Below are 16,007 nucleotides of genomic sequence, written 5' to 3' on the forward strand. Positions count from 1 at the left end.
ATACTTGAATCTCTTCAGTGGAGCTATTGTGTTCTCCTGGCCGAGGAGCGAGGTGAGCCATCTCTCTTGTAGGAACACACTGATTTCTGCTAGCTGCTATAGCCGCTGCCAATAATGGCATGAAAAAATCCAACATGCTGGTTGTATCCCAAGTTGGGTACAATCAGCTTGCCCATAGATGGTTCGAATCTTGGCTGATTCAGCAGGGATTCGAACCATCTATGGCTGGCTTAAAGGATAAGTTTACCTTTTAACAAAAAATAATAAATGCTCATCTTTTTTTTTTTTTTTGTAGGTAAAAAAATGTGCATTTATTTTTTGTTTGTGGAGCCTCTAAAGCATTGCACCAGCGATCAGCAGATTGCTGGTGCCATGCAGGTATCCCCCTGACTTGTCAGTATAGCTGCTTGCTCGTTTATCCTATATGGGCCAGCAGATACTTGCTGACAAGAAGGCTGAATGAACAACCATGACGCTGTGGAGCGCCATGGTAGTTCATTAAAAACAACAAGCCGACAGCCACAAAGGCTGTCGGAAGTTGTAGTTTTCCCATTTACAGAATACTGCAAATGAGTGACGCTGCCAGACAGGTGAATCCCCGCATGGCCGCGGTTTTTTAAAATATTGACAGCTAGCGGAGAGGAGAGATCCCCAATGGCTGTCACAACAGGGATCGGGGGGGGGGGGGGGTTCGATCGTAACATGTTATGAATGGTGAACTTACCCTTTAAATCAAAGCAGAGCAGTGAAGAGGCTTTTGGGGCCAGTATACATCATAGTATTCCCCCTAGCCCGTGTCCCCTCCCCTGACTTCTCCGTCAAGATCAATAACATAATCATCAGTCCCTCTCCTCATGCCAGGGTACTAGGTGTAATCCTAGACTCCCATCTGTCCTTTCAGCCCCAAATCCAATCACTGTCCAAATCATATAGACTTCACCTCCGCAACATCTCCAAGATACGCCCGTTCCTAACCTCGGAAACCACTAAGCAACTTATTCACTCCCTTGTTATATCTTGCCTTGACTATTGTAACTCCCTCCTCATTGGCCTACCTCATCGCAGGCTATCCCCTCTTCAGTTTATCATGAATGCTGCTGCCAGAATCATCCACCTTACTAACCATTCTGTATTTGCCACCCCTCTCTGCCAATCCCTCCACTGGCTTCCCGTTTCCCAACGGATAAAATTCAAAACATTAACAATAATGTATAAAGCCATTTATAACTCTGCCCCAAATTACATCAATGATCTTGTCTCTAAATATCACCCAAACCGTACTCTCCGCTCCTCGCACGACCTCCCACTCTCTAGCTCCCTTGTCTCCTCCTCCCATGCTCATCTCCAGGACTTCTCCAGAGCTTCCCCCCATCCTCTGGAACTCTCCACCCCAATTTATCAGACTGCCGCCTACTCTGCTCACTTTTAGGCGATCTCTGAAAACCTATCTCTTCAGGGAAGCCTATCCTGCCCTCAGCTAATAATGGTATCCTGTACTCTTCCAACCAGTCCATCCCCTACAGTTACCTTTTTGTACCACTAGCCCCTCCCTCCTAGATTGTAAGCTCCAGGGAGCAGGGCCCTCCTATCCCTCTTGTATTGAACTGTATTGTTACTGTGTTGTCTCCCGTTATATTGTAAAGCGCTGAGCAAACTGTTGGCGCCATATAAATCCTGTATAATAATAATAGTGAATGTCTCGTATAGCCCTCTAAGGCAGACCTCTTCTTAGTTTTTTTTTTTTTTTTTTTCTCAAATTGAGCACTTGTTTGTATAAGTTTACCCCATCATTAATTATTCAACCTAGACTAAAACTGAGAGGTCTGTATGTCAGGCAGGTAGGTGGACACCAGAGACTAGAGCATTTTATTCCTGGGTGGATGGCTGCCCTGTGCTCTGAATAATGCCTTCTATTCAAGCCTGTGTGTAGCTCCCTTTGAGCAGTGATCTGTGTGATAGATGAATGGCTGGACAGGAAGGGCATGTTGTGTGTGCATCATGCAGGGCTGGTCCCCATGGGAACGCCATTGTTGGTGTGCCCGTTATTGCTGGGAGGAATGTCGGCCCATTCCCAGCAATCACTAATTGCACCATGACAATGCACTCACATTTCTATGTAATCTGATTAGAAACAAGAAGGACGTTATCCCATGGGAGGGCAATGTGAGGATCGGGAAGCTTTCATAGAACGAGCTATGATGAGATGTCAATCCATATTCCCAAAATAACCTCACATTTTAATTGGGTCTGCGGTCTCTGTGCACACTCACCACCAATGCAGATTTAAAAGGTTTGATGAATGTCTGCTTTGGAATAATACAAGGCTATAATGGCTGGAATGTTTATAATCTACTGTAGCACCTTTTCTACTTACCAGGTGTTTGAAATTGTTGAATTTAATCTGGTGATTCCTAAGCTTCGTACATACAGAAATCTCCATCCTGGCTGATGGATTGTGTAACTACCAGCTGTAAATCTTGCACAGTTACATTGCTGTGTCTCTGTAGTATACATGTTCTGCAACTATACCTTCCTCTGGGCAATTCTTTCCTAGTCCCTCCAACACTGCCAGCATGTTACCAGGCCCCAGCTCTCTGCAAAATGGCCCCTGGCCCCCTCAGAAGTGGAGACTTGTGGTCTGTAGAGTGTGCCTTCTTCCATGCATTGCTTTATCAGCATTGTTCCCCCACAGTGACAGCTGTCAGGTGTATATACTCTAGAGTGGGGTGGTTGGCAACCTGTAGATCGCAATCTACCAGTAGACTGCAGCCAGGTGACTTGTAGATCAGTCTGGGCTTGTTGACCCGCCTGCACAAAGCATCAGGCAGAGTGCAATGCGGATGGACTACTTGTACAGTTGGAATTGTAGTAGGGAGCAAGAGCAGCATAAGGCGATGCCTCCTCTGTAGTACCGGCTCCTGTCCCATGCGGAGTGATACCAACTGCACTTCACCTCTTATCCCGGCTAGCGGTCTCCAGAGTGGTGCCAACAGCAGGAAAGAAGAGGTCTTCAGGTCAGTGTGAAGCCATACGCTGGGCATAATAGTATGGGGCTGCTTTCACACTGATGCACTGTGGTTTACCCACACCACGGGTGCAGTGTAGAGTACCTGCAGCTTTCCTGGGGGTTTGCTGCAATTAGCCATAGACTTCTATAATATCCTGTGCTTCTCTAAAAAGTGATCAGAGTGTGTGTTGACAGGTGATGAGGAGGTGATATGTTGCTTCCTCACCACCTGATTTTAAACCCATGATTGCAGTGCAATGTGTGCAATTGTGGCACAATAGTACGGCTATTAGAGGTTTACATTGGGTGTGAGGAGGCAGCACTGGGTGACACTGTGCTCTGTGATCTTTGACTTGTCCCATGTTTTTCAGATAGATCCCCACCTCTTTAAGGTTGCCTACCCCTGCTCTAGAGCAGCCTTTTTCAACCCTTTTACCCTAGAGGGGTATTTTCTGGTCTCAGGGAACATCCTGATAAAAAAAACAGCAGGGAAGGGTTCAGTGGGAAATATGCCCCTTACATTGGTAGTCAGTGGGAAGAATACCCCCTTATGGTGCACCCTGCACAGATAGCTAGAAGGATCATTGGTGCCATGCCGCTGATTTTGCCAAGTGCCACTGCCCCTGGAACGATGCATGCACCATCAGATGGGAGGTCAACCAGCCACAACTCATGAAGCCTCTATCATCTGGAGGAACCCTAACGTTTCTCTAGACCAGTGTTTCTCAACCTTTTTTCAGTCAAGACACCCAAGTTATGAACAATCTTGAGGTACGCTTTACAATTATAGACAGTCTCAAGGTACCCCATTCTAAAATGTAAAAAAACTATTCTAATAGTTTTACCTAATGCAGCAACACCCACACATGTAGGACACCCAATGTTAAAGGGAATATATTCTTCCGAAGCAAATACACTTTTTCACACTGATACTGAATAGCATTTCAGTGTTTCTCTTCTCCCTCAGTTTCTTTATAACTCGGCTAATCTTACCCCATTACTGAATGAGAAGGACAGGATAGGGTCAAAAAAGGATATTGTGCAGGCGACTGACATCTTCTATCAACTGATGGTATCATAGGTTGTTAGGATGCCGCGGCTAGAAGGTTGCAATGGTGCAGAATGAAAACCTATGGCTTTGTGTAACTAGAAAGCAGGCTTGAGTTACCTGCTAGCTTGTATACAATTTTTAGGCATTTTGCCAAGGCACCCCTGAAGAAATGTCAATGCACCCTGGTTGAAAAAGTCTGCTCTAGAGGAAGCATACCAATACATCCACAGATGGGAATGGTAAGGGCCTACAAAAGAAGATCCAAAAAAGGGGAGACTACTTGAATCTAAACAGTGCGCTGTGCATGGAAGTGCAAAAATAAGTTTGTAGCAGTAAGATTTGCTCTATTTTGACAGCTCCTGATATGGCAAAATGTACTAAGGTGGAAATGGTAAAAGACTGTATGCTACCCACCTCCCACAACATACTCTATGGAGCTTCCCTTTGCAGTTGCATAACACGTGAATAAAAAATCCACATGAAAACCATGCATAATCCCCTAGCAAAGGCAGGCAGTACTGTTACCATAAGAGCTGCTTCATGCATATATCTGTGTAAAGGCCCCACAGCTTGTTTTATCCAATGCCTGTACAAGAATTATAGGATATACTTGGCAATAGTGATGTTTCTAAAGCTTTTTAAATACTTAAATTTCCATCTTAAACAAAAAAAAAAACGTTATTTCTAATGGGTTGTAGTACACAAAATCAATGCTTTACATAATACAGAAGATTCTGTAACCACCATTCGTATAGAGAAGGAAACCCTCATCGTGGAAAATTTGCTCTTCACTGATGGTGGTCAGGCTAACACTGAATTTTGGCTGTGTGTTTGTTTATTTTTTAATATTGCCTAAAATCCTTCTGTTCCTTCAAGAAGATCCTCTTTTTCCAAATAATAATAATGTATATATTATACTAACCGTGTCTTCCTATCTTCCAGGTTGTCCTTCTATTCGGGGCACTCATCCTTCTCCATGTACTGCTTGCTCTTCCTAGCAGTAAGTATATTTTGAACACAGGTTTTTACAATTAAATATTGTTTTATTCTGAGTTGTGGTGTATTTAAGTACTGGAAGAATCGCATCCTGTAGTGACTCTCCTACTATATTAAAAGAATCCTAAAACAAAGGCACACTTAGTAAAGTAATTGGCTTCCTTCAAAGGGGCAGTGAGTCCAATCTTCTCCACTGAAGACCACTGCTGTCCATCACTTCTTTTCAACCTTTTCCCTGCTGTGCCCTGTGGTTCCTGCTGCCGTCAACTGTCACTACTGGACACAGTAGTGACATATTAGCTGGTGTGAGGACCCACATTGCCCATCAGGGGACTTGCTATTGAAAAATCCAGAAGTGTTGGATGGCATCAGCATTGGTAGTTATGCAAGTGAGTGAATATCTGACTCATCCTATCCCGGACTGGTAATTTTTTTTATTTTTTTTTGGGGCAATTATTGTTTTACAGGGTGCATTCGTTCCAGTATTTTTATTTAACAAAGGGTCACTTTAATGTGTAAGAAAACAGCTTTTGGCTGGAGATGCAATTAACTCCAAACACATGGGGATGACCAGAGGGACTTGTCACATTACTTCTAGTGCAAATTGTTGCTTTAGGCTATGTACACACAGGTGTCAGGAGGAAGCAGCTGATGTGTCCCCCCCCCCCCCCCCAGTTGCTTTTGGAGAAGCATTCACATGGCTGTGTGATGAGCAGGACCATGTTTAGCTTCCTTCTGTTATGTTAGTGGATTTGCATCTACCCAGTATGTCAACAGCTGAAAGATACTAGGAGATTCCCCTCCTGACCATCTGCCACACTGATGAGGTAAATACAGCTGACTTTTTATGAAGGAAGTGTGTTGTAACCTTTGTTCTTCTAAGGCTGATTATACATTGTGCAATTTTCTTTCCTTCAATCACAGGTTGAAGGAAAGAAAATGACTTGGAATTCCTTCTGTTCAGCTATTGTATCCTGACAGTGGGAGGTTTCCCCTGCTGTTAGAATACAGTGATCACAGCTGGTGGCTATACCCTGTGGCAGTGATCCTACAAAAGATTAAAAAAAAAAAACCTGATGGGCGGGTGGGGCTGAAGTTGATCGACTTAAGTACAACCAGCCTGGCCATGGATGGGTCCAAATTCAGCTGGTTCCTGCTGAACCAGCTGAATTTGGACCCATCTATGGCTGGCTTTAGTGACAATAAAAAGCACGAATGACGCTTTCAACAGAATAGTCATGGAATATCATGAGAAATTGGCTGCTGTCATATGAGATGTGTCCTAACTGTGCAGAGCAATGATGATGGAGCAGAAGTGTGAGATGAAGAAAAGGGGAACAAAACCAGCACAGACCACATTAAAAGGCTTTCTGTGATAGAGTTGTATGCCAATACTTGTAACCACTGTGCACAGAATCTGATGGTTTGAAACAGTTGTCATCCAGTATTAAATCTCATGAACTATGCATGAGGCCTAATGCTGGATGACAACGGTTTCATCAATCAGATTCCTTTTTTCATCCCCCAAAGTACAACGGAAATTCTTTTTATTTGTGACTGGGAAGCTCAAGTATTGCATACAGACGCCCATAGACATGAATGGCTGTACACAGGTATACACTGGTATGTGCATACACCCTTGTATACTGTAAGGACATATTCCCCAAACAAACTTTCTCGGGGAATAAGTTCCCTTGTTATATGTGGGTTTCAGAAGTACTGATGTATACCTGTGTATATCCATTCTGGGTGCAGAACAAAGCCAGGATTTTATACTGTACTCCTGTAATGTAGTCCTGTGAATGAGAGCTTAAAAATATAAATGAAGGCAATTTTTTTTTTCTTTTGGATAGGGTGGGGAAGGATTAGAACATGATAGGTTTTTATTGCGGTCTATGCCCTCTTTATCTGTTCTGTTTACAATTATCATCAAAAGTAAATATAAAAGAAACCCTAAATTTTGGGTTGTCCCCAGAAAAGTAAAAGAGGGGAATTTTTTTTATTGGAGATACTAGTTCCAATGACCTGGGTGTCCCCAAAGAATTCTCTTTAATTTGTAGAGATTTTCTCCCACTTCTTGTTTTGGCTATGGGACAGAAAGTGAAGGTAACTTTCCACAGTGGAACCCAAATGGCAAAACGTAACGGGTTATAACCCTCCCTTACTCTATTCAAAATGAAAAAAAGTTTTGCTTATAGTTCTACTTTAAAGCAGAATTATAATTTTGAACAAAATAACAAGCCTCCCCCTCCACCAAATCCCAGTTCTGTCCTGTAAGGGCTGGAGCCATGCCTTACCTGTCTCAATTCACAAATTTTTAACACAAAGCTAAGGGTCCTTTTTTTTTTTTTTTTTTATAGCCATATGACTAGTTTTCAAAAGGTTGGAAAGAACAGCCACAATTTGGAAATAAAGAGTTCTTCTGGTGTGTTATGGGTGGTCTCCATAAATGGCACAAGTCTTGTAAGCTTCTGTATACTCACAGCTCATGGTTTGTTTGTGTGCATCAATGGATTGGTGTGGTACTGGCGGTGGTTAATGTTATGGACCTTGTGGTTGTTATACAGAGAACACTTCTGGTAAGTGCGGATTTACTGGCGTCTGTGAGATGCAACCATACACTGCATGTCTCCTTATCATGTAGCTTACAATAAATGCACTGCTAATTCCCCTCCTGGTGGGGCTAAACCCTCAGCGTCTTCTCCATCACATTGACGCACACAGAGCCAAGGATTTTGCTGCCAGAAGTCTGCTCACTGATGCTTTTAAGAGCTTGGAAAAAATACCAAGAAAATGATCTTGTATTTAAAGTGTTTTCATTATGAGGATAACAGGATTTCTGTTCTTAAGCTTAGAGTGGTATTATTGTACTGTTTACCATACACTCCAATTTATGATAATCAGAACAGCTAATGCTTGCCAAACTTTCAATCTGATGGTTTGGCTTACTTTTACCAATAACTACGTACGATGCTTTGAAAAAGTATTCATACCCCTTGAAATTTTCCACATTTTACTTCCAAAAACATGAATGTATTTTGTTCAGGCCTTTATGTGATAGACCAACACAATGTGGCACATAATTGTGAAGTGGAAGGAAAATGATAAATGGTTTTCAAAATATTTTACAAATATCTGAAAACTCTGGTGTACATTTGTATTCAGCACCCTTTTCTGATACCACTAACTAAAATCTAGTGGAACCAATTGCCTTCAGAAGTCACCTAATTAGTGTCCACCTGTGTGTAATTTAATCTCAGTATAAATAACGCTGTTCTTTGAAGCCCTCAGAGGTTTGTTAGAGAACATTAGTGAACAAACAGAATCATGAAGGCCAAGGAACACACCAGACAGGTCAGGGATAAAGCTGTGGAGAAGTTTAAAGCAGGGTCAGGTGCTAAAAAAAATAAATAAAAATATTCCAAACTTTGAACATCTCACAGGGCACTGTTCAATCCATCATCCAAAAATGGAAAAAGAGTATGGCACAATTGAAAACCTACCAAGACATGGCCCTCCACCTAAACTGACGTGCCAGGCAAGGAGAGCATTAATCAGAGAAGCGGCCAAGAGGCCCATGGTAACTCTGGAGGAGCTGCAGAGATCCACAGCTCAGGTGGGAGAATCTGTCCACAGGACAACTATTAGTTGTGCACTCCACAAATCTGGCCTTTATGGAACAGTGGCAAGAAGAAAGCCATTGTTGAAAGAAAGCCATAAGAAGTCCCATTTGCAGTTTGCGAGAAGGCATGTGGGTTACACAGCGAACATGTGGAAGAAGGGGCTCTGGTCACTTGACCAAAATTGTACTTTTTGGCCTAAAAGCAAAACACTAAGTGTGGCAGAAAACTAACAGTGCACATCAGGCTGAACACACCATCCCCACCTTGAAACATGGTGGTGGCAGCATCATGTTGTGGGGATGCTTTTCTTCAGCAGGGACAGGGAAGGTGGTCAGAGTTGATGGGAAGATGAGTGGAGCCAAATACAGAGCAATCTTAGAAGAAAACCTGTATGTTTAGGGTTGTTGGATGACAACGACCCTAAACATACAGCCAGAGCTACAATGGAATGGTTTAGATCAAAACATATTCATGTGTTGGATTTAGGTTTGGACTTTGACTGGGCCATTCTAATTGAGTATCTGTGGCAAGGCTGGAAAATAGCTGTTACTAGATGCTCTCCATCCAATCTGCCCATTCTTCTTTGCAAAATAGCTCAAGCTCTGTCAAACATTACACTCTCTACCTGTGCAAAGCTGGTAGAGACATTCCCAAAAAGACTTGCAGTACTGACTCTGGGGGGGGGGGGCTGAATACAAATGAACGCCACACTTTTTACATTTTCATTTGTTAAAAATTTTGAAAACCTTTTATCATTTTCTTTCCACTTTACAATTATGTGCCTCTTTGTGTTGATCTGCCACATAAAATCCCAATAAAATACATTTATGTTTTTGGTAACATGACAAAAATGTGGAAAATGTCAAGGGGTATGAATACTTTTTCAAGTGCTGTAGTGTGAAAGTAAACTGGATTTAGACAGAATTGGAATGGATTCTTTAAGTATATCCTTACCCTGTAGTTTCTGAAAACTCTGTGCTCTATTCTTGTGTAACTTACCAATACTGGTTACCTGGCTGTGAAGTCAGAGCTCCTAATCTGTATACCTCTTCTAGGTCAGTGACTCAGAAGTGACAGTCTGTGTTTGTGGGCCATTTAAAGCCCAACTCGTTTAATTACTGCTTGCACTACAGTGGATTTAAAAAAAAAAAAAAGTTCAGGGGCATGGCTATCAGTATTGTCACCGGGGATTCACATACCTATAGCTGGTCAATTGGCACCTCATCATTCAGGCAAAGATTATTTTTGGGAACTCTACTATATTTTCTATAGTAAGTTTAAAAAAAACCTCTTTATATTAGCTAGTTCATTAGTCAGTTATTCCTAAGGCTGGACTCACACTATTGTGACGTCATACTGCACCTTAACATGCATTATGTTAAGGCCACGTATTCATTTGAAAGTGCTGCCTAATGTACCACAGCACACCAAACAAAGGTGCATGCAGTAATTTTTGTAATACAGTGCAGGGTACTGCATTACTATGCTTAATGGTGTGAAGCAACGTGGGTGTATTGTGGCGTGCTATTAAGAATCAGTGGCACTGCAGCGCAACACACAATGCAGGTTTGAACATATTGCAGTAATGAGTACACATTGTTGTAACACAAGTGTTAGAGTACAAAGGTTTAAATGGTGTAAGCCTTGCATGAGAAGGGTTAGCGATAGCAGTCTGAAGGAGGTATGGGAAATGAAAATGTGATAGGTGGTCTATAAAATGCTATATAATAATGGAAATTCTATACCATTCGCACCTTCATAGAGATGTCCCCTTTTATCTTCCAGCTATATCTTCAGTCCCGTATGAGAGGAGATTGGGCCAGGCTTCTTCGTCCCACCATCCAGTTTGGGCTTGTTGCAGTCTCCATCTATGTTGGTCTTTCTAGAGTATCTGACTACAAACACCACTGGAGCGACGTCCTCATTGGGCTCATCCAGGGAGCAATTGTGGCGGTCCTTATTGTAAGTGTATCCAAAGTTGATGAGCTCTTAATCTGCTTCTAAAGAAAGTCCTACTCTGTAGTAAAACGCATCAAACTGGCTCAGTGCTATATAGATTGATCAAAATAATGCCCTGGTAAGACACTAGCTTACAAAACGCAAATATATATGATTCTGTTCATGCCAGAGGACCTCTGTTAGTGCTGTCCAAGGCACTAAAATAGAATGGAGTGGGTTCTACTACTTTAACATGCTTTGCTAGCTGGATTATCTATACTTGTTTTTTACCCCCTGAAATAATGCATGTAAACATTTCAGCAAAGGAAACCAAAGCCTCCTAAAGAATAGCTAAATATCAGAGGTTTATACACACATCCCTCAGAATGACCCAGGGGACACCCCACAATCACTCCCCCAAACAAGAGTATCAACCTGTTTTTTTTTTTTTTATTGGCAGAATCAAACAAGTGCATAGCTTATGGCAGGGCTTTCCGATAGATATCCCAGCGTGTTCTGGAAACACTGTATATAGGAGGACCCTGTAAATCATTCTTAATTGTTTGAGGAGATATTTAATAAACATCAGTTTATAAAATGATCAAAAACCTACTTTCACATAAAAACTATGCTCCGTGATATAGGGGGGCTGCACATTCTAATCTACGGACAGAAGGGGGCACCAATAAACATGAGTAAAGGAGCACGATAAGGTAATCCTTTGGTAAGCTAAGTCCACCAGCGTCTGAAGAAGAAGCAGCTGGTTTGAAACGCGTCACCTGACATTTCCCTGCTCTGCCATTGGTTGTCCGCCGAGTCCCTGTCTTCCTTGTGGTCCATGCTGGTTTCGGCACCATTTTCAAACTCTGCACTGCTGACAGGTTCATCCTGAACGACCAGGACCCTCACCGCTGGTGGACTTACGGCTTACCAAGGGATTACCTTATCATGCTCCTTTACTCATTTTTATCTTCTGCAGTACTGCTTCACTCTAGGGGGAGCTGCCTTTACCTGCCATACACCATTTAGGATTGGATTGTGGACTTTTATGTCTTCTGTCTTTTATAGTGTATTCTCTTTATTTGTATGATTGATTTGTATTATCATTATAAACATTCTATTTTATATCCCCCATTCCACCCTCCTTTATTTTATACTGACCAGCCACTATATTTTATCAATTTATATTCCAGTTTGGTCCCCTCCCAGCACTGATTCTACAGGTTTGTTCAGTGGGTCAGTTAAGGCCAGAGACTGGCAATTAACATTTTTCCCATATTTCTTGCCAACAAGCAAATCTCTGTATTTATTGGAGAAAGCTGTGGGCAAAAAGATTTTGCCTACCAATCAAAAGGCAGCAAGGTGAGGCCCAATTATTACACCTAGGATGTAGCTTCCCACAAATGCCCAGCTTTCACTGTTCAATTACCCTCAAAAATCCCTGCTGTACTGGTGGTGGCATCCAAAAATCCACAGCTCCAAAGTTCTGATTAGGCAGCCATTATTTGTTTATTACATATGCAGGCACTGCAGACAGTTGTGTTGGGAAAGCTATATTGTTTATTACATATGCAGGCGCTCTCTTAGTAAAGCTGCAGAGAGACCACCTACAATGTGCATGAGCCATACTTATGGGTAGCAGTAACAATGTACAGCTAACATCTAAAATATCCCGCCTCACTGGTCTACCGTTACACAGGCTATCCCTTCAGTCTATTTTTGAATGCTGCTGCTGCTAGACTCATACACCTTACCAACCGATCAGCGACTGCTGCCCCTCTCTGCCAATTTCTTCACTGGCTTCCACTAACCCAGTGTTTCTCAACTCCAATCCTCATGGACCCTCAACAGGTCATGTTTTCAGGATTTCCATTATTTTGCACAGGTGATTTGATCAGTTTCACTGCCTTAGTAATTACCACAGCTGTTTCATCTGAGGGAAATCCTGAAAACATAACCTGTTGGGGGTCCATGAGGACTGGAGTTGAGAAACACTGCACTAACCCAACGTATAAAATTCAAAATACTAACCACAGCTTACAAAGCCACCCACAACACTGCCCCTAGCTGCATCACCAACCTCATCCACAGATACCGCCCGCTCCTCCCACACTCACCTCCAGGACTTCTCCAGAGCCTCTTCCATCCTCTGGCACTCCCTACCACAGCATGTCCAGTCAGCCCCCACCCTGTCTGCCTTTAGGCGATCTTTGAAAACTCACTTCTTCAGGGAAGCCTACCCCACCTCCACCTAAGAATTGTACTTGAATCACCTCTGCCAGATCATCCCCTGCAGCTATCACCTCCCCCTTCCTTTAGATTGTAAGCTCCACAAACAGGGCCCTCCTATTCCTTCTGTACTGAAATGTATTGTAATTGTACTGTCTCCCTTATATTGTAAAGCGCTGTGCAAACTGTTGGCACTATATAAATCGTGTATCATAATAAAATATCTTCTGGCCAAACATGATACAAAACTCAACATGTACTCTGTTAAAAAGACAATTTAGTAGTTTTCCTTCAACATTTTGCCTTGTATTGTACAGGTTGTGTATGTATCAGATTTTTTCAAAGACAAGAGGAGTAACTTCAATCCCAAAGAAGAAGATTCACACACCACGCTGCATGAGACGTCAACCAACGGGAACCACTATGGAAGCAGTCACCAGCCATGAAGCCACTTCTGCCATTATCCTGCTTTCACTACAAAGCATTGACACGATTTCCGTTCACTTAACTAGCCTTTTAGGGCTAAACAACACAGGCAGTTTTAATTTCAAGCTGAGAGATTTAATCCACTGATTAGCAGGCATTTTGTCACACAGATTGTGTGCTGAAACGAGAATAACTACCAGGTAAGAGATTCAGTGGCTTACGAGGATGAGACTAAATCTGCTTGTGTAGGTTAGTCCTTTGCCTTCAGTGCTGGAGACGCTGACCCTGCATGGCACTCTAGCACTTAAGCATGTAATCTGCATTTGTTGCCTATACACTGTGCTGGCAGTCATTGATGAAAACACAGCCTGGCCTCCCAGATGCCTCCATTGGAGAGGTTCTTGAATGTCTGCGCAGTATACATAATGGCTCCGTACACGGTGTATAGGAGACTCATACTATGGACTGCTGCTGCTATACCTGTCAGATGCCCACTTTGTATATAGTTATAAAGAACACCTTTTTATGTATATGTTATAGCTTTAAAATTTTAAATAAATTTGTTTAATGCTTTTATCAACTATCCAGAGATACAATACAGAAATGTGGTATTCAAATTGTACATTTTTTTATTAAAATAGTGTGGTAATGGTATGTACAAACATGTAATATTGCTCTGCACGAACATTGCTTGGTTTTGCAAACTGTAACACCAAAACATTAAAACGGTTTATATAAACAAGATCTGACTTCCATCGTGTATTTCTACAAACTTTAAAACAAAGGTTTTGTTGGCTCGAAACTGACGCTGAATCCATCTCCGCTACAAATACAAGCTGGCAGCAAATACGATATCCCTCTTGATCTTTGTAATACCTGTGAGAGGGGGAAAAAAAAAAACAACATGTTTAAAAATACATCTCTAGCCAAATTAACTATATATAAAAAATACTTTACATTCATTTCTAAAAATATTGTATTTACTCAGTCTTGGGTCAAGCTACAGGCTGCTAAATGGCATAAGGAAAGTGGCAACACTGTGCAGAAGCGAGGATTTCAGACTGCTATTACCTCATCATCCATCCATTTTACAGAAAAGCACTCCTACTGGCTACCTAGTTTTTACTTACAGTTTTTGTATGGTAATAACATTGTCATGGTAACCAACAGCTGAGACGAGAAATTAATCCATCGCTTTTTGAAAAATACAAAAAAAGTGTTTTTATATTTTACTTGAAGACATTCTTTAACACCTGCCTGTCTGGCCTATGGCAGATTGACAGCCAGGCAGGACATCATATGACATCCTGTCAAAAGAAACCGCACAGTGGCACGATCTGTCCACGGGACACAGCCGATGACATATCACTACACAGGCCCGTTGCCAGTGTCATGTGACCAATCACAGCAGATCACGTTAATTGTATACAATGGATGGCTTCCTGTAATGCCATCCAATTATACAATTTATGAGTATTTAATAGTATACAATTTTATGTTAGCTGGGACTAGTCAAAGCAGTCACATAATACAGACAGGACCAATCACAGCCCATATGTATCGTGATGAGCTTTGCCCAATTACAGCTAAATCACAACAAAAGACAATGAATCGGTTTCATTCAGTAACAATGATTGCAAATATCAATGAAATACATTGGTATTAGCAATCATAATGTGTTGAGAAAAAAAAAAAATCCTGATCACTTGCCCAGAGTAGTTCAATGTTACTGTGGTAAGAGTATTGCTTTGGTCACAGTGTGTTGTACAAAAAAAAAAAAATATATATAATGTAATAAAACATTGAAAAAAAAATACAAATTAAATTATTTTTATATACTGTCACCAGTATCTTTGCCTCACCAGTTATATAATAACGCTCTACTGGGCTGGAGACAATATGTTAAAAGAAAAAAAAAAATCAAACAAATTACAACCTGCAAAAAACTCACCATGCCTCCTACTAAATATCTTGAACTGCTTACTTTAAAAAAAAAAAATGGGTGGTTTGGGGGGATTTTGTACTACCCTGGTGTTTTTGGCCCTCAAGAAATGAGAATGTCAGATATATATACCTTGGTTCGTGGACTCTTAAGTTTCAGATTTAATAAACTCAGTGGTGATTAAATACCACCAAAAGAAAGCTCTCTGTGTGTGAAAAAAAAAATATAACATTTTCATATGGGTACAGTGTTGCATGACCGTGCAATTGTTATTCAAAGTGAAACAGCGCTGAAAACTGAAAAATGGCCTGGGCAGGAAGTGGGGTAAACGTGCTCGGTATTGAAGTGGTTGATTGTATAGATGAGAACTTTTCTATTAATGCTTTCCAACAAGTTCATAGCAGGGACTTCAGCATCTGCTGCTTTAGGCAGGAATTAATGGACAACTTTTTGAAAAGGTGTCAAAGGGATTAACATCCTCTGTGCCATGAACAAAAGGTGGAGCTGTCTGAAAACTCTGCTAATTATATTCTAGAAACTACACAAAATACCCGATGTGAGGTCTGGGCTACACCCAGCAATTACAATTTTTTTTTTTTACAGAGCAATTTTATTTTGCTTTGGTGTTAGGCCACTCGAACCATTTTCATTTTTTGTACATATTTTAGTGTCTATAGGTGCAACTGTAATCGTCCAGCAAAAACATTACGCTCAGAAACTAAATTTGTAATTTAGAGAAAAGCAGAAGTACCCAAAGCAGAGTACTTGTGTTTAGGGCACCATGCATTCAGGGAC

The 16,007-nt window shown here is 41.5% G+C and overlaps 2 protein-coding genes across 3 annotated transcripts in view; one reads left to right on the top strand and one right to left on the bottom strand.

Annotated features, from left to right (window-relative positions):
• The window catches only part of PLPP1 (phospholipid phosphatase 1), a 138,045-nt gene extending 124,033 nt beyond the window's left edge, over positions 1–14,012 (top strand). For both annotated transcript variants that reach the window (XM_089688081.1, XM_089688080.1), the window contains exons 4-6: positions 5,001–5,058; positions 10,463–10,639; positions 13,162–14,012. In XM_089688081.1, the coding sequence (XP_089544207.1) occupies positions 5,001–5,058; positions 10,463–10,639; positions 13,162–13,290 (364 nt within the window). In that variant the 3' untranslated portion in view covers positions 13,291–14,012. The remainder of the gene's footprint in view (positions 1–5,000; positions 5,059–10,462; positions 10,640–13,161) is intronic.
• MTREX (Mtr4 exosome RNA helicase) overlaps positions 13,882–16,007 on the bottom strand; it is a 119,354-nt gene continuing 117,228 nt past the window's right edge. Inside the window, exon 27 of the mRNA XM_089688082.1 lies at positions 13,882–14,146. Within this exon, the coding sequence (XP_089544208.1) occupies positions 14,094–14,146 (53 nt within the window). The 3' untranslated portion in view covers positions 13,882–14,093. The remainder of the gene's footprint in view (positions 14,147–16,007) is intronic.

Source organism: Staurois parvus, unplaced genomic scaffold (assembly GCF_062004578.1).
Source record: "Staurois parvus isolate SC_StPar_1 unplaced genomic scaffold, SC_StPar_1.0 ptg000445l, whole genome shotgun sequence".
NCBI lineage: Eukaryota > Metazoa > Chordata > Amphibia > Anura > Ranidae > Staurois > Staurois parvus.